Source organism: Panulirus ornatus, chromosome 14, assembly GCF_036320965.1.
Source record: "Panulirus ornatus isolate Po-2019 chromosome 14, ASM3632096v1, whole genome shotgun sequence".
NCBI lineage: Eukaryota > Metazoa > Arthropoda > Malacostraca > Decapoda > Palinuridae > Panulirus > Panulirus ornatus.
This window is the reverse complement of record NC_092237.1, coordinates 5,418,346-5,440,745: the sequence shown is the minus strand read 5'-3', so window position 1 is coordinate 5,440,745 and position 22,400 is coordinate 5,418,346. Positions and strand designations below refer to the sequence as shown.

Genomic DNA, 22,400 nt, shown 5'->3' with positions numbered 1-22,400 from the left:
TGAATGTTTACCTACGTAGATGGCCAACAAATATTTCTCTAAAAGATAGACAAATGTTCTTATTCATAAGTGAGAACGGTAGCATGCTGGTCCGCTACCTAAGGGTATAAGGAAACGCGGAACAAAATGTGACACCAGATAGGATTATTTATTCGAGACTGAAAAACCCTAGAAGCGATAATTAATCGTCTTCGTATATAGAAGTATCAACTGGTTTCGATATCTATTTATTTCCTGGTAAGTTTTGACGTAATTTACTAAATATTGCGATGGAGAGAAGCTCGTGAGGAATAGCAAGGTTGGCTGCTCGCGCCATTGATCTACCCGATTGTAACTTGACTGACCTTTTAACTAAGCAGATGACCTACGAATAATTCAGTGGCCTTGCCTAGTTTTTTTTTCTTTTATAATTCATTTAACCCCACATTCCTTTTGTACATCCAGGCCATCCCCATCTTCGTCGAGAGTTGGGGGTTACAGTTGTAAGGATATATTGGGCTTTTGGGCTAACTAGTTGGGAATCCTTGAATACTGTACTATACTCGTTCTTTCCAGTATAATCCCCACTGTTACTGGCCAGTTTTGGTAAGAAAATAGCGAATTTTGACGGCAAAAGTGTTTGATTTCTTTTATCGTTTACGTCATTCGATTAAGCTGGTATTTTTTTTTTTTTCATTTGTGGATGTTTTGATCTACAGCCCACAGCTCGTTTCTGGAGAAATTTGATCCCAGTCCTATGTGTGTCCAGTCCATTTTAGTACCGATTTCGACTTTACGTTTTGCCAGGTCTCCAGGAGTTCTTGTACTCGCTCCACCTGTCAACCTGTCTGAAAAGAGGCATTGAAACAACTAAATTGGTGACCGCAGCAAGTATGCCAGTGTACTGTATGTATCTCTTTGGTGTTAGCATGTCATATCTTCAAAATGTACTTTGACTGCAACTCTGTTATTTGTCGTTTATATATCCTGCAATTATGAAAATCCAGAGATCCTGCACAAAATCAAACAAAACTTTTAGTAAGAACCAGAAGTTTGAAGATGGGCGAAATGTAGAAATATTTTTCATAGAGTGAGGCGATAGTTGCAGGGTTATGGTTGATCTAAAGTCTTCCTGGGTATATATATATCTGGTGGGAGTGCCGTGATTAGGTGGGTGAACCTTTCTTGCACGTTGGCGTACTATACTCCATCCTGTACCATTTGGTTGATTACAAAAAATGTCTCTGGGCAAACCAAAGGTCTCGCGGCTGCCAGCCGTAGCACCATAATGTCAAACCCTCTCAGCCACGCTGGGGTTACAATGTTAGTTCACTTCCGCGTGTGTGTAGTGTCCCATCTCCTTAAGGAAGAGGACTAATAATGGAGCCACTATAAGAGGGGGAGGATGGCCATGCTGTGTCCCTTGGAGTTACTGAAAGAGGGGGGGAAACGGTGACTTCAAAATCTTATGAAGCCACGACAGGAGTGGAAGGAACGGCGATACTGGTTTCACTAAGCGACCTCAGGAAGGGAATGAATGACCATGCTGGGTCCTGTTTAGATACTGCAGCAGAGCAGTATTGCTGGGTCCTGTAGGACAATTACAGGAGGGATGGTCGATGCTAGGTCCTGTGGAGGTACTATGAGAGGGAACGGCGATATAGTTTGTTCCATCACAGTTGTCGAAAACGCTATATTCAGGAGAGCTGTGGACGTCATGATGTGCGCACCATCTGGAAGTGTATCATTGAACTCAATTGTAAGCACACGCCATCGGGATATCAATGATATCTCCAAGAACTATGAATGTAGACAAAAAAAAAAAGGGCTTTTGAGCGACGTACTGAGCGTTTCTCTGAAAGTCAGTGAGGCGCAATGAAGCTGCATGGATTATATAGCGCAATGTTGCTAAAAGGAAAGTTCACCGCCAAAAACAGCATTCTTAATTTTACCAAAGACTGAAGTTAATGTGACATATGAAAAACAATTATAGAGTTCCTCTTGGATTAGTCATTCCGAAAATCTTGCCAGTATCCTTAGAAACATTGTTTCAACCGGTCACTGTGCTACAGATGCCTTGAGCTCCCTCCTCACCTGTGAATTTAGATGCTCCTGGCAGTATACTGCACATATTCCACAGTTTGCAAGACCTTAAAACGAAATCATGGTTTCAGGCTTCATTAAATGTGTATTATGGAATATCTCTAGGCAGTAAACTGTATTATTGTATTAGTCTCAACAGCAACATCCATACTTTTGACTATTTCATGTTTAGAATAATTATTCTGAAGCATCGCTTGGGATTCTAATGTATAATGTAAGAACACCGTTTCTATTCACAATTTTTTCGTAATCATAATGTGTGAGTGATTTGTAGAGATGATTAACAATGGCTGATAGATGTCAGATGCCAGAAGCTGGCAAGAAAAAAAGTTCAGCCTAACAGAATAGATGATTTAAAGTATGTAATTTATTCATTCTGTAACTGCACGCCTTAGAAATGAGAAATCAAATAAGTAACCTTTTACAGGAGGAAAATTTAGAAAAAAAAATTTAAAGGGATAGAGGGTTAATGTGTAGCCTGGAAGACAACGACGTACAGACTCCAAACACTGTGGTCACGTCGAGTCGCCATATTGGTGCGGCATTAGAGAAAAGTTTTCTAAGCTTTTCATTCATAACGCTTGAAAACACGTAGGAAAACCAAGCGTATGTTGCATACTGACTGTTTTCTATTCAAGAGTTCCTTTGGCCATGGGGTAGATAAAAGACAGTTTAAGGTTCAGGTAGTAATAATGGGAACAAATCGTCGCTGGCCTCTGGTTTCTCTCCTACAATTGCTGTTTATATTAGCAACCGTAACCTTGCATGATTCTTCCACCAACTACCACTTTTAATCTTAACGAGAAATCATAGCACAACTTTACCAACTCTAAATTAGCCGATGTTACGAAAGAATGGTAATCGTTTGGCAGACCATAATGAAGGGGTGATAGGAGGACTGTACTTCAGTCCTGAAGATGAGGGGAAAATGTGTATTTAATCCAGGAAAACAATGGAAAACGACTGAAAATATAAAAAACCCAATGAAACCTAAACCATGTTTTCCTAAGGGGCCGAGATCAACTTCATTTGTGTTCTGGCACTTCAGTTATTTAGTTTCATATGTAGTCAGAGTAACCAAATGTTAGTTTAAATTTTGAGGCTGCCTCTCTGCCATGTATTCATGAAATTGAAGGACATTGAGGTAACGTGCTAGTTTAGCTCAGCATCACTGTTAGGTTTAGATATTGAGGGATTTTATGGTAATGTACCAGTTTGGGGTCACCTCAAAAATAACTCATGAGTTTGAATGAAATGCATGTCTGTAAGTTCCTAGTATTTAGTACATTTGATTTAGACTGAAACATCTGTAGCATTATTTTGTTTCCTATTGAAATTTGAAAGAAGGGGTGAAATGTGAGGTGTCCCTAAAGTAAGAGGGATGATAAAGTATTTTTTTTAGCTGAGTGAATTGTTTGACAATTTTGTTGCATGGGTTAGAATTTTGTTGCTAGGAGGCCTGAATGCATAAGTGGGTAAGGTGGCAATTTAGGATATAATTATGAGGATACATATTTCATGGTATAAACAAAAAATCAGGTTGGTTAGTGCTCTGTGCTAATTTTACCTGTTACTCTGTTGTTTGTTGTTCTCTTAATTTGTTTCATGTTCTTTCATTTCATAAGGAAGTAGTTTTTTCTTTCTACTTGAAAAACACTGTATTTTCAGAAACACTTAAGAAATTTAAGGAACATGTGGAAGATGAGGCCATTGTTTGGGTATAGATGGGTATGTTTGAGGGTTCACTATTCCCAAAACAATATTTTGGGTCATTTTATTCCAAAAAAATGGAAGAGGATGGATGTTTTACGAATGAAATGCCAAAGGACAGTGAGTGGTGTATGGTGGATTGATTGTGAAAAGTGGCAGCTCTCTCTCTCTCTCTCTCTCTCTCTCTCTCTCTCTCTCTCTCTATCTCTCTCTCTCTCTCTTTCTCTCCCTCCCTAGCTCATCAAAGTTTTCCTAATGCCTTGTTTTTCATATTGAATAGTGACAGAAAGTCCAATGTTTTCTTTAACTGGTTTTAGTTATTTTTTTAAGTATTAACCAAAATCACATTTTTAAAATTATGTTGGAATAAAGGCTTGATATGCTGTAAACATTTCTAAAGTTTGATATTTTTAGGAAAACTGTCAACCATTGGTTTGTTTTATATGACTTAATGTGATACTGTGTTTGGCTTGAAATTAAGATTATGGTTTATTATTTAGTATTTAGTTTTGTTAATTATATGGATAATTAAGTATAGATTATTTTCAGGTATTCGTTTGGATGTGTTCATGGAAGCTGATCAAGCACTAATACATGCTGTAGATACTGTAGATACAGAACATGGAGAATCAGCTGCATCTCATAACACCATGTCAGAATCCACAAGCTGACTTTTGAAGGCATATGTCCTGCTTTATGAATACAGCGAAAACTGCAGCAAACATTTGAACAAAGCTCATATAACTGTATATATGCTCCTTAATAGTTATTTCCTTTTTTGATTCATTCATGATCGGCTAAATCTCAGATGGTACAGAGTGGCAGTGTCATGTCATTATGAGTGTTATATCTGTGCTTATGTTGTATTTAATCTTGAAAACATTTAAAGTTTGAATGATACTCACTAAGATGGCTAACATGAAGAGTATTACATCTTTGGAAGTTGATTTTTATGTTCCATGTTGAAAAGCTAATCACTGACAGCGCAATGACACTTGACACTGAAGGGTTGTGTGTAAGTGATTGAAAGTATTTGACAAAGTCAAAAAGCAATCAGAACTTGATGATGATGATGGAAGTGGAAAGTAGTGATTGTCTGGATTCAGAGGAAAATAGAAATGGCAGTGATGAGAAAGAAATAGTTGATAGCGGTAGTGGAGAGTGTGAAAATGAAGTCAAGGAATTAGGAAGCAGCAGCAATGAAGATTCTTATGTTTCTCAAGGACAGAAGCCAGAGGATAAAGAAAATGGAGAGGATTTTAGGGGTATGTAGATAACAGTTGATATTTTGAAACACTACAAGATTTATGTGTTGGAGACATCATCGTATTATAATGGATATATCTTGTACATGTCACTTTCTATCTAGATATCTATCTCTCTGGCTATCTGTTTATTTGCCTGTCTCTCTTTTTATATATTGCAAAAACATGAGAATTTGAAAATCAAACTGTGTGAGTACCTTCAGATCATGGGCAGCCCTTTTGGTTAGGGTAGCCAGTTCCCCTTTCACAGCATGCCAAGAGTTTATGCCAAAGTGATGTGGGTGGTAGGGGATTTTCAGACCCTCACCATCCCCCCACCTCCCAAGAAATATATGCCAGTGGTAAATCTTTCCCCTTCTCACTGTCCCCACCCATAGAGTGGGTAGACAGCTAATCCTATGTAGTATTAGGAATATTAGGAGTGGATAATTGATAATATTAAACAGGTGCATGCTTCAACAAAGGAAGGAATTAAATAGTTTAAGAAATAAGATCTTTATTGACAGCTAGTGAGTATAAAAAAGGTTTACCCAGAGGATAATTGAATGATGAAAATTTTCATGTATACTTGTTTTGTTTGTACTGTAATAGGAAGTTGATTAGAGTGATGATATTGGTTTATTTCAGCTGTTATTTGACCCTTTTGTTGTATAATTGATTTTAAATGGGATGCCTAAAAAAGCATGTTATCCAAAAAAGATATATAGTTTGGCATTGTCAGTTACTTTTTTGATAAAAAATGTGTTTTAGACCTGACAGTAATGTTCCTTGAAATCCATACTGGATAACAGAAAAAGGGGTTAGTTATCAGCACCTGCCCCTGATACTCAGGAAATGAGTTGTGCTTTTGAAGAACTTGTTTTTGAGCATTAGAATACAAACTGGAGACAAATAAATGACCCCCCTACCCACTCCTCAGTTTACTTGAACTAGTGCTAGTTGTTACTTACAATGGAGAGATGATCTGAGGTGACATGTTGTTGTTTGTTAGCAGGCTGTCACTTTGATGGGATTATGTTTACCTTTTATGGATGTTGCTTAATGGTGTCAGGTTTATGTGGAAATAATAGGATTACTGAGCTTGGTTTTGAAGATTTTTGTACATTGTTGATTGCTCAAATCACATCTAAATATGAGTTTTCCAAAATGTCTGTTTTTTACTTTTTAGGCTTTTTTGCTCCTCTGTTTCCTGCATATTCTTGTCAGAAAAAAAGATAATTTCATTATTTTCGTACGAACTTCTTGGCACTTTCTTTTCAAGGTTACCAAACTATTTATTTATTCAATTATTTTACTTTGTCGCTGTCTCCTGCGTTAGTGAGGTAGTGCAAGGAAACAGATGAAAGAATGGCCCAACCCACCCACATACCCATGTATATACATACACGTCCACACACGCAAATATACATACCTATACATCTCAACATATACATATATATATACACACACAGACATATAACATATATACACATGTACATAATTCATACTGTCTGCCTTTATTCATTTCCATCGCCACCCCGCCACACATGAAATAATAACCCCCTCCCCCTGCTTGTGCATGAGGTAGCGCTAGGAAAAGACTACAAAGGCCACATCGTTCACACTCAGTCTCTAGCTGTCATGTAATAATGCAACGAAACCACAGCTCCCTTCCACATCCAGGCCCCACAGAACTTTCCATGGTTTACCCCAGATGCTTCTCATGCCCTGGTTCAATCCATTGACAGCACGTCAACCCCAGTATACCACATCGTTCCAATTCACTCTATTCCTTGCCCGCCTTTCACCCTCCTGCATGTTCAGGCCCCGATCACTCAAAGTCTTTTTCACTCCATCTTTCCACCTCCAATTTGGTCTCCCACTTCTCCTCGTTCCCTCCACCTCTGACACATATCCTCTTTGTCAATCTTTCCTTACTCATTCTCTCCATGTGACCAGACCATTTCAAAACACCCTCTTCTGCTCTCTCAACCACACTCTTTTTATTACCACACATCTCTCTTACCCAATTATTACTTACTCGATCAAACCACCTCACACCACATATTGTCCTCAAACATCTTATTTCCAGCACATCCACCCTCCTCCGCACAACACTATCTATAGCCCACGCCTCGCAACCAAATAACATTGTTGGAACCACTATTCCTTCAAACATACCCATTTTTGCTTTCTGAGATAATGTTCTTGACTTCTACACATTCTTCAATGCTCCCAGAACTTTCGCCCCCTCCCCCACCCTATGGTTCACTTTTGCTTCCATGGTTCCATCCGCTGCCAAATCCACTCCCAGATATCTAAAACACTTCACTTCCTCCAGTTTTTCTCCATTCAAACTTACCTCCCAATTGACTTGACCCTCAACCCTACTGTACCTAATAACCTTGCTCTTATTCACATTTACTCTTAACTTTCTTCTTTCACACACTTTACCAAACTCAGTCACCAGCTTCTGCAGTTTCTCACACGATTCAGCCACCAGCGCTGTATCATCAGCGAACAACAACTGACTCACTTCCCAAGCTCTCTCATCCACAACAGTTTTGACTGCATACTTGCCCCTCTTACCAAAACTCTTGCATTCACCTCCCTAACAACCCCATCCATAAACAAATTAAACAACCATGGAGACATCACACACCCCTGCCACAAACCAACATTCACTGAGAACCAATCACTTTCCTCTTCCTACACGCACAGATGCCTTACATCCATGATAAAAACTTTTCACTGCTTCTAACAACTTGCCTCTCACACCATATATTCTTAATACCTTTCACAGAGCATCTCTATCAACTCTATCATATGCCTTCTCCAGATCCATAAATGCTACTTACAAATCCATTTGGTTTTCTAATTATTTCTCATATACATTCTTCAAAGCAAACACCTGATCCACACATCCTCTACCACTTCTGAAACCACACTGCTCTTCCCCAATCTGATGCTCTGTACATGTCCTCTCAATCAATACCCTCCCATGTAATTTTCCAGGAATGCTCAACAAACTTATACGTCTGTAATTTGAGCACTCACTTTTATCCCCTCTGCCTTTGTACAATGGCATTATGCAAGCATTCCGCCAATCCTCAGGCACCTCACCATGAGTCGTACATACATTAAAGAACCTCACCAACCAGTCAACAATGCAGTCACCCCCTTTTATAATAAATTCCACTGCAATACCATCCAAATCTGTTGCCTTGCTGGCTTTCATTTTCCACAAAGCTTTTACTACCTTTTCTCAGTTTACGAAATCATTCTCCCTAACCCTCTCACATTGCACACTACCTCGACCAGAACACCTATATCTGCCACTCTATCATCAAACTCATTCAACAAACCTTCAAGATACTCACTCCATCTCCTCACATAAGTACTACTTGTTATCACCTTCCCATTTGTTTCCTTGTCTTACGCACTTTATTTACCTCCTTCGAAAACATCTTTTTATTCTCCCTAAAATTTAATGATCCTCTCTCACCCCAACTCTCATTTGCCCTCTTTTTTGCCTCTTGCACCATTCTCTTTACCTCCTGCCTCTTTCTTTTATACATCTCCCAGTCTTTTGCATTATTACCCTGCAAAAATCATCCAAATGCCTCTCTCTTCTCTTTCACTAATAATCTTACTTCTTCATCCCACCACTCACTACCCTTTCTAATCTGCCCACCTCCCACGCTTCTCATGCCAAAAGCATCCCTTGCGCAAGCCATCACTGCTTCCCTAAATACATCCCATTCCTCCCCCACTCCCCTTACGTCCTTTGTTCTCGCCTTTTCCATTCTGTACTCAGTCTCTCCTTGTACTTCCTCACACAAGTCTCCTTCCCAAGCTCACTTACTCTCACCACTCTCTTCACCCCAACATTCTCTCTTCTTTTCTGAAAACCTCTACAAATCTTCACCATCGCCTCCACAAGATAATGATCAGACATCCCTCCAGTTGCACCTCTCAGCACATTAACATCCAAAAGTCTCTCTTTCACGCGCCTATCAATTAATACACAATCCAATAACGCTCTCTGGCCATCTCTCCTACTTACATACATATACTTATATATATCTCTTTTTTTAAACCAGGTATTCCCAATCACTAGTCCTTTTTCAGCACATAAATCTACAAGCTCTTCACCATTTCCATTTACAACACTGAACACCCCATGTACACCAATAATTCCCTCAACTGCCACATTACTCACCTTTGCATTCAAATCACCCTTCACTATAACCTGGTCTCGTGCATCAAAACTACTAACACATTCACTCAGCTGCTCCCAAAACACTTGCCTCTCATGATCTTTCTTCTCATGCCCAGGTGCATATGCACCAATAATCAGGCATCTCTCTCCATCCACTTTCAGTTTTACCCATATCAGTCTAGAGTTTACTTTCTTACACTCTATCACATACTCCCACCACTCCTGTTTCAGGAATAGTGCTACTCCTTCCCTTGCTCTTGTCCTCTCACTAACCCCTGACTTTACTCCCAAGACATTCCCAAATCACTCTTCCCCTTTACCCTTGAGCTTTGTTTCCTTAGAGCCAAAACATCCAGGTTCCTTTCCTCAAACATACTACATATCTCTCCTTTTTTCTCATCTTGGTTACATCCACACACATTTAGACACCCCAATCTGAGCCTTCGAGGAGGATGAGCACTCCCCGCGTGACTCCCTCTGTTTCCTCTTTTAGAAAGTTAAAATACAAGGAGGGGAGGGTTTCCAGCCCCCCTCTCCCGTCCCCTTTAGTCGCCTTCTATGACACGTGGGGAATGCGTGGGAAGTATTCTTTCTCCCCTATCCCCAGGGATAAACCATTATGTATTGTAACTTAGTCTACCTTTTATTATGTATCCTCCCACTTGTTCTTCACCATATATATTGATGCTATGCCTACTTTCTCTATGGATTGATATTTCTTAATGCAAGTATATGATGACTGCTTCATTCAGGCATTAGCCAGACATATTGGTAGAATTAGTCTGCATAATTTTTTATTACTGCTCTTGAACCCTAGTACAGTACTTATAGGTTTAGATTTGATAACAAATATTTGGTAGGAATTTTATTCGAGTCATCCATTTTTGAATGTAGGGAAAACATGGCAAAGTTGTTAAGCTTTACTGTTGGGTCTTTGATACTAAGAGAGTATTAGCAGCTAAAATACGTTTGTTAAACTTTTCAGAAGAGGAAGCTGATAGAGAAAGTGAACCAGAATTCTTCAACATGGAGGATTTTGAAGTAGTTGATGTTGCGTATGATGAGGAGGATGACCAAGAAATACAGTGTACGAGTCCCTCACAAATCACTGACAGTAGAGAGGACACTAGTAAAGCACGAATCAGACATGGGCAGCATCGAAGATCAGAAAATGGTAGGAGTCATAAGCATCAGAACAGGAGGGATAGGCCTCACAGACAGAAAGACTCCTCAAGGTTGACTAAAGATGGAAGAAGATCAAGTAGTGGCCCTTCTAGAAGCCATAAAAGGGGTGACTCGAAAGAAAAATTTAGGAAAGCATCTTCAAAGGATAGAACAACTTGTGATCAGGACAGGAGTCTTTCTGAAAAATCATCAGATAAGGGGAAACATTCCAGAGCATCACATAAACAAGATAACAAAAGGGCTCTTGATAAAGAAAGATGCTCTCGCCATAGATCAGGTCATAGAAAGCAAGATCGACATCATTTAGACAATAAGAGGAAAGATGATAAGAAAGTTTGTGTTAAAGAGGGCGGATCAGAACACAAGAAGAAAGAGTCCCCAAGAATAGATGATAAACTGGTGAACTCACAAAAGCTTGACAAGAAGAAAAGTTGTCACCAAGACCAGACAAGCTCAGACAAAAGAGGGAGTGACAAATGTAGGTCAGATAAGAAAATTAGAAATAAAGAAAATTCAAATGAGAAGAATGTTGCAAAGGAAAAGCAGAGTGAAGATGTTAAAGAGCACATTGAAAAGGATAACTCAAAACTGAATAAAGGTGTGTCTGATGCTGATGAGGCCAGTGTTAGCAGTGAAAGACTCAGTTGTGAGCTCACCAGTACAACTTGTGAGATAAACAGTGTTATCTGCACAACATCTAATGTCAGCCTTGAAAGAAATTGTGCCAACTTTGAGACAACCCATGGTGGTTGTGAGGTTACCAGTGCTCGACATGAAATGACTTTTACTGGCTTTGAGACGCAGTGTGCCAGCCATGAGATGACCAGTGGTATCTCTGGGAGAGTCATTACCACCAGTGAAAATCCCAGTACTAGCTTCGACAAAACTGTTGCTGCCTGTGAAATAACTGGCACCCATTGTGAATTGACTGGTAATGAAGACCATGAAACAATAGATGGGAATTTTGTGCAAGTGCCAAAGAAGGATGACTCAGAAAAATTTAGATGCAGGAATAACAGTAATGGAAGTGCCACTTCAGAAATGCTGCAAGAAGAAAAATCCACCCAGGAGGATCAAGATGTAGATATAGAGCTGGGGACTAAGGACTCCAAACGGAAAGATGAAATGCTCAAGAAGACACCTGAGGATTATGATTTGAAAGATTTTGAATCTAAACGAGCAACAGACAGTTGTAAACTGAAAGATTTGAAGTTTGAGCAGGCTGATACAGTTTCTAAAGGGAAACAATTTGAGCATAAGCAGGCAGTGGATGACTCAGAGCAAGAACTTAAATCTGAGCATACAACTGAGAGTGATGAACTGGAAACTCCTAAGTTTGAGGCGACTGAGTATTCTGAACTAAAAGAGCCCAAGTCAAAGCAGGCAGCTGTTGAGTTTACACTGGAGAATAAAAAATTGAAGCAGGCAGATAAGGATTCCAGACAGGAAGATCCCAAGTTTGATAAGACAGTGAAGGATTCTAACTGGAACACTTCTCAGTCTGAAGAGAAGACTAAAGAGTCCAAACACAAAGATCCCAAGGCTGAGCAGTTGACTAAAGACGATAAACAGAGAGACCCAAACTCTGTACAATCGGCTAATGACTCTAAAAAGGAAGATTTGAAATCAGAGAAGGCAGTTGAGGTATCTCAACAGGGAAAACATAAGGCTGTTGAGGAAGTAAAGGATTCAGGAATAGAGGATTCAAAGTTTATGAAGGTGAATGTGGATTCTGGACAGGAAAACAAGTCCAGGCAAGCAAATAACTCATCCTTACAGAAAAGCTCTGCATCTAAGGGAGAGCCTGTTTCAGAACAAACAATTGCCAAATATGAGCATGAAGTGAAGAGTTTGAAAAAGCAGGATAGTGAATTAAAGAAAGAAATTAATCTTTCAAAAATGAAGAATATGAAGCAGGAGGGGAAAAATGTAGGAAAAGATGATGCTGAATGTAAGCAGGAAACTGATGATGTTAAAGTGGAGGATGGTATCCCAAAGCAGGATGATGGATGTGAGTTGGCCAGTGACAGAGATAAAAAGGAATGTAAAGGGACATCACCACAGTCACATCATCCTTTACCTGCACACTACATATTGGATCATAACTCTGGAAAAACAGAGGATGAAATTGCTACTTGTAGTGAACAAACTAATTCAAGTGATATGAAAGATCAGATAAGCAGGTACATAGAAATGATAAGAAAAGAAGTTGATGAAGAGGCAAAGGAAGTTGAAGACCCACTGTACAAAAAGGTAAGTCTTATTTTCGGTTATCATTTATTCATCAATATATGTTTGAGATTTAATATACTTGGGTGTATATGCGATTTACACGTTATGCATACATTCTGTTGCTAGCATGCACCAAAATCATAGCCCCCATCTACAGTGAGCCCACAGACATCACATCTCCCCATTTTGATTTGCACCATGCAAGTTGTATGTAATTTAAACTTACTCCATTTACACCTCTAAGGCTCAGTTGTATGTTCCTGATTCTGCCTCTTTAAGATTTTTTTTTTTTTTTTTTGCTTTGTCGCTGTTTCCCGCGTTTGCGAGGTAGCGCAAGGAAACAGACGAAAGAAATGGCCCAACCCACCCCCATACACATGCCTTGATTCAATCCACTGACAGCACTTCAACCCCGGTATACCACATCGCTCCAATTCACTCTATTCTTTGCCCTCCTTTCACCCTCCTGCATGTTCAGGCCCCGATCACACAAAATCTTTTTCCCTCCATCCTTCCACCTCCAATTTGGTCTCCCTCTTCTCCTCGTTCCCTCCACCTCCGACACATATATCCTCTTGGTCAATCTTTCCTCACTCATTCTCTCCATGTGACCAAACCATTTCAAAACACCCTCTTCTGCTCTCTCAACCACGCTCTTTTTATTTCCACACATCTCTCTTACCCTTACGTTACTTACTCGATCAAACCACCTCACACCACACATTGTCCTCAAACATCTCATTTCCAGCACATCCATCCTCCTGCGCACAACTCTATCCATAGTCCACGCCTCGCAACCATACAACATTGTTGGAACCACTATTCCTTCAAACATACCCATTTTTGCTTTCCGAGATAATGTTCTCGACTTCCACACATTCTTCAAGGCTCCCAGAATTTTCGCCCCCTCCCCCACCCTATGATCCACTTCCGCTTCCATGGTTCTGTCCGCTGCCAGATCCACTCCCAGATATCTAAAACACTTCACTTCCTCCAGTTTTTCTCCATTCAAACTCACCTCCCAGTTGAATTGACCCTCAACCCTACTGTACCTAATAACCTTGCTCTTATTCACATTTACTCTTAACTTTCTTCTCTCACACACTTTACCAAACTCAGTCACCAGCTTCTGCAGTTTCTCACATGAATCAACCACCAGCGCTGTATCATCAGCGAACAACAACTGACTCACTTCCCAAGCTCTCTCATCCCCAACAGACTTCATACTTGCCCCTCTTTCCAGAACTCTTGCATTCACCTCCCTAACAACCCCATCCATAAACAAATTAAACAACCATGGAGACATCACACACCCCTGCCGCAAACCTACATTCACTGAGAACCAATCACTTTCCTCTCTTCCTACACGTACACATGCCTTACATCCTCGATAAAAACTTTTCACTGCTTCTAACAACTTGCCTCCCACACCATATATTCTTAATACCTTCCACAGAGCATCTCTATCAACTCTATCATATACCTTCTCCAGATCCATAAATGCTACATACAAATCCATTTGCTTTTCTAAGTATTTCTCACATACATTCTTCAAAGCAAACACCTGATCCACACATCCTCTACCACTTCTGAAACCACACTGCTCTTCCCCAATCTGATGCTCTGTACATGCCTTCACCCTCTCAATCAATACCCTCCCATATAATTTGCCAGGAATACTCAACGAACATATACCTCTGTAATTTGAGCACTCACTCTTATCCCCTTTGCCTTTGTACAATGGCACTATGCATGCATTCCGCCAATCCTCAGGCACCTCACCATGAGTCATACATACATTAGATAACCTTACCAACCAGTCAACAATACAGTCACCCCCTTTTTTAATAAATTCCACTGCAATACCATCCAAACCTGCTGCCTTGCCGGCTTTCATCTTCCGCAAAGCTTTTACTACCTCTTCTCTGTTTACCAACTCATTTTCCCTAACCCTCGCACTTTGCACACCACCTCGACCAAAACACCCTATATCTGCCACTCTATCATCAAACACATTCAACAAACCTTCAAAATACTCACTCCATCTCCTTCTCACATCACCACTACTTGTTGTCACCTCCCCATTTGCGCCCTTCACTGAAGTTCCCATTTGCTCCCTTGTCTTACGCACTTTATTTACCTCCTTCCAGAATATCTTTTTATTCTCCCTAAGATATGAAATGGATAAGAAGAGAGGGTATATTTGTCATACTTATATGGTCTCTCTTTACTTAGTGAGATAGCCCTAGGCACAGACAAAAAAAAGCCCCATCTGCACACATCCAATCTTGACATGTTATATGAAATGCATGTAATTGGAACCAACCAGTCACAGCTAAGCCCCATAGACTATTCAGTGGTTTGCCTTGACCCCTTCACATACTCAGGTTCCATCCATTGAAAATGCATTACCCCTCTTTTACAACATTGATACATTTAATTCTTTCCCATACATACCTCTAACCCTCCAGAATGTTCAGGCCCCAATATACTGAAGCTTCTTTCACTCCATCCTTCCGTTTTCCCACTCCATATTCCTCCCTCCATGTCTGACATGCAGAGCCTCTTTGTCAGTCTTCTCTTATGATCCAAGTGTTTGAACCATTTCATCATATCTATCGTCAGCTCCATTCATACTATGCATACTACCACACATGAATTATATTGTCATTCCTTGTACCTGTGGTTCCTAACCTTTCTTAACCCAGCATCCCAACTTTAAGAAACAAGATGCCTGATTCCTCCCTAATAAAAATTCAAATCAGTTTTACATTAGGAATGCCATCTGTTGAAAATCCATATATAATTAATCCATAAGGAGAAGTTAATGAATTCCCGTCATAAGAAAACTATTGAATTTCTATATATTTATGAAAACTTTTGAAATATGATTTTTTTTATACTTGATTGCCCTTACCTGCATCAGTGAGGTAGCACCAGGAAACAGACGAAGAAAGACCCATCCTCTCATATACATACATGTATACATAAATGCACATACATGTACATATCAATGTATACACATATACATACACAAACAAATACATATATACACATATACATATTCACACTTGTTTGCCTTAATCCATTCCCGGCGCCACCCTGCCCCTCAGGCAACAGCATCGCCACCCATTGCGTCAGCATTGTAGTGCAAGGAAAAAAGACAAAAAAGGCCACATTCGTACACACTCAGTCTCTCACTGTCTTGCGTAGTGCACCGAAAGTCTCTAGCTATCGTATGTAGTGCACTGAAATCACAACTCCCTATCCACATCCAGGCCCCACAGACTTCTACATGGTTTATCCCAGACATTTCACATGCCCTGGTCCAGTTCATTGACAGCATGTTGACCCCTGTATAACACATCGTTCCAATTCACTCTTTTCCTTGCACGCCTCTCACCCTTCTGCTTGTTCAGGCCCTGATTGCTCAAAATCTTTTTCACTCCATCCACAAACCTCCAATTTGGTCCCCCGCTTCTTGTTCCCTCCACCTCTGACACATATATCTTCTTTGTGAATCTTTTCTCACTCATACTCTCCATTTGTCCAAACCATTTCAACACTCCCTCTTTTGCTCTCTCAACCATACACTTTTTATTACCACACATCTCTCTTATTCTTTCATTACTTACTCGATCAAACCACCTCACTTCACATATTATCCTTAGACATTTCATTTCCAACACATCAACCCTCCTCTGTAAATTTAAAAAAAAATTTTAAGTATAGGATGGGAGAAACACTCATAGCAACTGAAGTTCTAATGTTGCATTGAGGTTGGTGGACAGAAAGTTGATGTGTATGTGTTCTGCAAACAGTTATTGCTTCCATACTCTTTTTTTCATATTTTTAAATCAAGCACAGTGAAATTTTTGAAGTACCAGCTAGTGCTTACCTTCCTCCATAATTTAAATGAATGCCCAGTGGAGGGCGATATTCCCCGGGTTAGGAACCACTGTTACACAGTCAGGCTGCCTCACACCACATATCATCAGACATTCCATTTCCGATATATCCAATTCCTTTTATTCCTTTGCATTCAGTATCTGAGGCATCTCTTCATAGAGCTTTGTCAAGACTACTATACCTTCAAATGCACCCAGTATTGACATAATGGACACTGAACTCTCCTTTCTCTTAATTGCCAGTACACCCAGATTCAATCTCTCTCTTCAGTCCCCATGGTTCCATCCCTTGCCTAGTCCATTTCCAAGTGCAAAAAGCACTCCACTTCCTCCAGGTCCTCCCCATTTAAACATTTTAACTAGGCCACTCTGTTAACCCTTTGATGCACTTCTTACAGACCTGTAGATGTTACATATAATTTACTCATTTTCCAAGTATTTCACACAAACTCTTCACAGCAAACACCAGATCCTCACATCTTTTACGTTGCATAAAGCCATACCAGTACTGTTTCCTTCATTCTGGTGTTCTTCAGTTCCTGCAATCCTCTCAACCATTCATGTCTTGTACACCTTAATAGGGATAGTCAGGGGACTGTAGTTTTAACATTCACTTTCATCTCCCTTGCCGTTAAGGGCACTATACATGAATTGCGCCAGACCTAAAACACCTCACCTTGGGTTATACTGATATCAAATGGCCTGACTATCTACTTAAGAACACTGTTACTCGTTACCTTGAAAAGCTGAACTGCAGTTTCATTACTTTCCTCGTAACATAAGGATTTCATGACCCTCTCTTTTCACTTTGCCGTATGCCATGACTTGTTACTTTGCATGCCACCACTTCCAAGTCTGCTCGCCCTTGCTGTTGCTTCTTCTTTTTTTCTTGTTTTCCACACACTGTTCACCTCCTTCTGAAACTCCAGTTCTTTCTGAGGTTCATTAGTACTTTCCTACCTCATCTCTTATTTATGTACTTTTCAGCTGACATGCCGTACTAAGAGAAGAAATTATTCTGTATAGTGTTAGATTTTTGTTATTTTAAGGGTTTATTCTACATTTACATCCTTTTTAAGTATTCTTTTATCTTATTTACAGGTAATTGGCAAGCCAAGCACCTACAGGTTCAACAAGGTGGTAATAATTGGAGATTCCCGCATCAAATACTTAGAGAATTCTGATTTGAAGAAGACATTTGACAATCTTGAGATCAAATGTGTACCACGTTTGACTATAGATAACTTGCAAGAGGCTGTTGATCTGCATGTCATGAAAAGAAAATATCCTCAAGGAATATTGCTTGTTTGTAGTGTTGGTATCTATAATATCATTGGTTTTTGTTCCAATATATCTTGTGGAAAGGACCATAAACCCATGGAACAGGTTTACATCAAAAACTCGCGTAGTAGGTCTGTCATTGGCAGACTGAAAATAATGAGGATTAAATTGCGAAAAATGCTAGGCAAGGACTCTGAAGTGTTCTTTACAACTATTCTTCCTGCAAATATCAAGAAGTTCATCACACACCAAGTATCATTTCATACTGAAACTACCGGACATACACCTGTGGTACGTTCAGATTGGTCAGATTTGGAAAAGACAGTTCATACTATGACAGAAAAATTTAATCATGAAGTGATGAAAGTAAGTGTGAGAAAAGATGGTAAAAGAATTCCATGGGATCCCTTACATTTTAATGTAAGTTCAGGTCAGAAAATATTCACTAAACAGTGTTTGGAAAATGGTTTAGATCCTACAAAGGATGTTACACTTGAATATATGGTTCCAGTTTTTCAATACACCTTAAAACTGTACAGTATGAATAGGTACCAGAGTATTGTGCTTATTGGTGATTCCAGAACAGAAGTAGTTGCAAAAAACTGGCCTTCTTACAAAAGGCCAATGTTTACAATTCTTACGCAGCCCAGGTTGTGCTTCCGCAATTTATCAGAAGATGATGCCATTGCTAAAGAAATTATGGGTATGAAAGATTCACTTATAGTTATTAGTTTAGGCCTGTATGATTTCTTAAGCTACGAAAAATATGATGGGTGTAAGTCTCATGAGGAATTAGAAATGCCTTGTTTACACCATGAGAATTCAGATAACGAATTATGGGATGATTTTGTATGCTCGTTGAAGAAAGCTGAACAAATACTGTGCAAAATAACTTCTAATTGTGATGTAATAATTACCACCATATATCCATTTGATTTTTTTGCCCTTAGAAACTTTGAAATTCAGAGGCATGCTTTAGCAACTGGGCATGTTATAACGAGTAATTTAGAGTCTAGTGCTGTTGATGAAAAAATGAACAAGATTAGGAATTTGATTGACAGAATAAACAGAGTTGCAGTTACACTTGCCAAAGAAAAACAATTACCTGTATGGGACTTAAGTAGTTTGATGTGTGACTTTAAACATTCCCATTCAGAAGATACTTTAACTTTGTTTGATGGTGCCCATCCAACCTCAGATATGGCAAACAGGATAGCTGAGGCTTGTGTAAGCTATGCAGAGGCTTCTTTGTGTCTTTGCTGCCCTGAATTCATTCCTAATGATGTAAAAGAAGTAGCTTGTTTAGATGATAAGCTTTTTACACATATAAGTAATATTTCTTCCTTTTTGGAAAGTAATGATTTTACTGTGCCTCTCTCACAAGGTAATGATGAAAAGGAAAGTAAAGAAAATAGTGATCACAAACAAGACTGTGGAAATAAAAGATGCAAATATAACAAAAATTTGATATCTATAGATTTAGGTTCATCTTCCTTGAGACCTACACCAAATCTTGAAAATGAAGTAAGAAACAGCATTGTCAATGAACCAGTCATTGTTGACAAAGGCAGTGACTCTGGTAAGAAGCAGGTTACTGAGAGTTCATCACCATCTGTGAGTCTAACACAGCCTGATGATGCATGTAGTAGAAAAGAAAATACTACTGACAAGCAAAAGAGTGTTGATATAGATTGTAATTCAAGCAAGAGTCCACTTCATGATAGTGTATCTCCCACCCCCATGGGTTCATCACCGTCTGCTAATGTAAGTCCCTTTAGTGAAATAAGTTGTGCTTCAAGTAAGACTTCTTATCTGGAAAGTATATCTCCAGCTTCCATGAGTTTGGTACCATCTCCATGTAGTGAAGGGAAGTGTAAAGAGATTGATGAAAAGGATACTAGCAAAGATAGGAGCCACAGTCCAAGTGGAAGTTGTGAATCAGTAACTCACAGTAGTCAGGACAGAAGGCACCGCTCTTTTAAGTTTAGAAGATTTGACAGAAGCCAATCTAGACATTTTAGTCCTTCCAGAAGCAGAAGTCGAGAAAGAAGCTATTCTTCTGGACGGATCTTGAGTTCCGAGAGAAGTGATAGCCGTAAGAGAAAGCATAGTCTTAGCAGAGAGCGTAGTCTCAACAGGAGTCTTAGCCCTGCGAGGAGTCACAGTGCAGCCAGATACCGTAGTGGGGATAGGTACTTTATCCCTGAGGTAAACTACTCGGGGAAGAATGATATCAGCCCAACAAGAAGCCCGAGTTGGGCAGGATACAACACCCCTAGTAGAAAATACAGTGTAGACAGAGAGGACACCTATGATCTGAATCATAGTACAAGAAGTTGCAGTCCAGCAAGACACTCAAGTGAGGAGAGATGTTATACCTCAGAAAGAGGCTACAGAATTCATAGTTCAAGAAGTTTTACCCCATTAGGAAGTGACAGATCAAGGGAGCTGTATGATTCAAGGAAAAATGAATGGCAATACAGTCCTGACAGGCCCTTTAGCCCGGGTAGGGGACAGCACAGCTCGCATACACTTGGAGCATCACATTGGGAAAATGATTTTGGACAGCAAGGCAACCGCTTCAATCATAATGGACAACATAGCCCCTCTAGGCGAGATGAAAATTCTCGTGATTCAAGGTATGAAATTGATTGCAGTCTTTACTTTTTTTCCACGTTCTGTCCAGTTTATGTTTGTTCAACTGCCTAGTTGTACCATTAAGTTAGTGATTTTTTTATGATTTGTTTTGACAATTTCATCAAGAATTTTCTCTAGGTTACTGATATGTTATATTCATCTGCAGTTGTTTATTTTGATATTTATTGATTTTGATTTTGTTCACTTGATTTGTGTATTGATTGGTTAAGCATTGATTATTGAGAGGATAGTATTTGAAATATATTTGCATATTTTAAATAAGTAATGCTGCAACAAGCATAATGCAGTGAAAGTAAAGCTTACTTGAACCTGGAAGATTCTGGAAAAACAAAATTCTTTTTCAGCTGGAATATTGGCATGGTTGCAGATTATTTCATTTAGAGTCTTTATGAAGCAGATGATGATAATCTTGGAGACTGGCTAACATAACTCAAGGAAACAATCTGTACTTCTCAAATATGACCATACCTGACCTACACATATACTTACACAGCTTTCAAGTAATGTAACCTACATTTAGGTGACAACTTTTGCTTTCTACATTAGAGTTGCATGCTGTATTGTATCATGTTAGCTCCTGAGTAACATGGAGTATGGAAAAATGTCAGGCTGAAAGCTTTTGCTCTGGACATTTGTTTTTGCTTCCTGTCATATACCAAGTTAGCTTCTCAGTTCCATGGAGTATGCAAAAAAATATATCCTAACCATCTTTGTAACCTCTATTCAGTAGCTTCACAGCAGAATCTCTGCATAGTTACACAGTAGAAGGTAGGTACTGTTACACAGTAGAAGGTAGGTACTCTCTCTCATTTAGTTATTTTGTGCATTAGACAGTTTTCTTATTTTTGTGTGTTGGATTTTTCACTTGAGTGTGAATGAATGTGGCCTTTTATGTCTGTATTCCTGGTGCTATGTTGCTGAAGCAGGAGGTAGTGATGCTCTTTCCTGTGGGCCAGGTTAGCACTGGGAATGGATGAAGGCAAGCAAGTATGTGAAACGTCTGGGGTAAACCATGGAAAGTTTTGTGAGGCCTAGATGTGGAAAGGGAGCTGTGGTTTTGGTGCATTATACATGACAGCTAGAGACCGAATGTGAATGAATGTGGCCTTTGTTGTCTTTTCCTAGCGCTACCTTGCGCACATGCGGGGGGAGGGGGCAGTCATTTCATGTATGGCAGGGTGGCAACGGGAATGAATGAGTGCAGACAGTATGAATTATGTACATGTGTATATATGTATATGTCTAAGTGTGTATATATATGTATACGTTGAGATGTATAGATATGTATATGTGCGTGTGGGCGTGTATGTATATACATGTGTATGTGGGTGGGTTGGGCCATTCTTTTGTCTGTTTCCTTGCACTACTTCGCTAACATGGGAGACAGCGACAAAGTATAATAAAATGAATATCCCTGGGGATAGGGGAGAAAGAATACTTCCCACGTATTCCCTGCGTGTCGTAGAAGGCGACTAAAAGGGAAGGGAGCGGGTGGCTGGAAATCCTCCCCTCTCATTTTTTTTTTTTTTTTTTTTTTTTTTTTTTTTCCCAAAAGAAGGAACAGAGAAGGGGGCCAAGTGAGGATAATCCCTCAAAGGCCCAGTCCTCTGTTCTTAACGCTACCTCGCTAATGCGGGAAATGGCGAATAGTATGAAAGAAAGAAAAAAGTATATTCCTATGAGTCCACAGGGAAAATGAAACACGAAAAGTTCCCAAGTGCACTTTCGTGTAATAATCACATCATCAGGGGAGACACAAGAGAGAAATATAACAGTCAGATGATATACATCGAAGAGACGAAGCTAGGACGCCATTTGGTAAACATGTAATAAATAGTATATATGTATGTGTATGTGCATATATATGTATATGTTGAT

At 39.5% G+C, this 22,400-nt stretch overlaps 1 protein-coding gene across 1 annotated transcript in view; it reads left to right on the top strand.

Annotated features, from left to right (window-relative positions):
- The first annotated feature begins 2,586 nt into the window (after positions 1-2,586).
- LOC139753211 (uncharacterized) overlaps positions 2,587-22,400 on the top strand; it is a 37,906-nt gene continuing 18,092 nt past the window's right edge. Inside the window, exons 1-4 of the mRNA XM_071669429.1 lie at positions 2,587-2,688; positions 4,342-5,057; positions 10,244-12,696; positions 17,685-20,503. Coding sequence (XP_071525530.1) covers positions 4,856-5,057; positions 10,244-12,696; positions 17,685-20,503 — 5,474 coding nt within the window. The 5' untranslated portion in view covers positions 2,587-2,688; positions 4,342-4,855. The remainder of the gene's footprint in view (positions 2,689-4,341; positions 5,058-10,243; positions 12,697-17,684; positions 20,504-22,400) is intronic.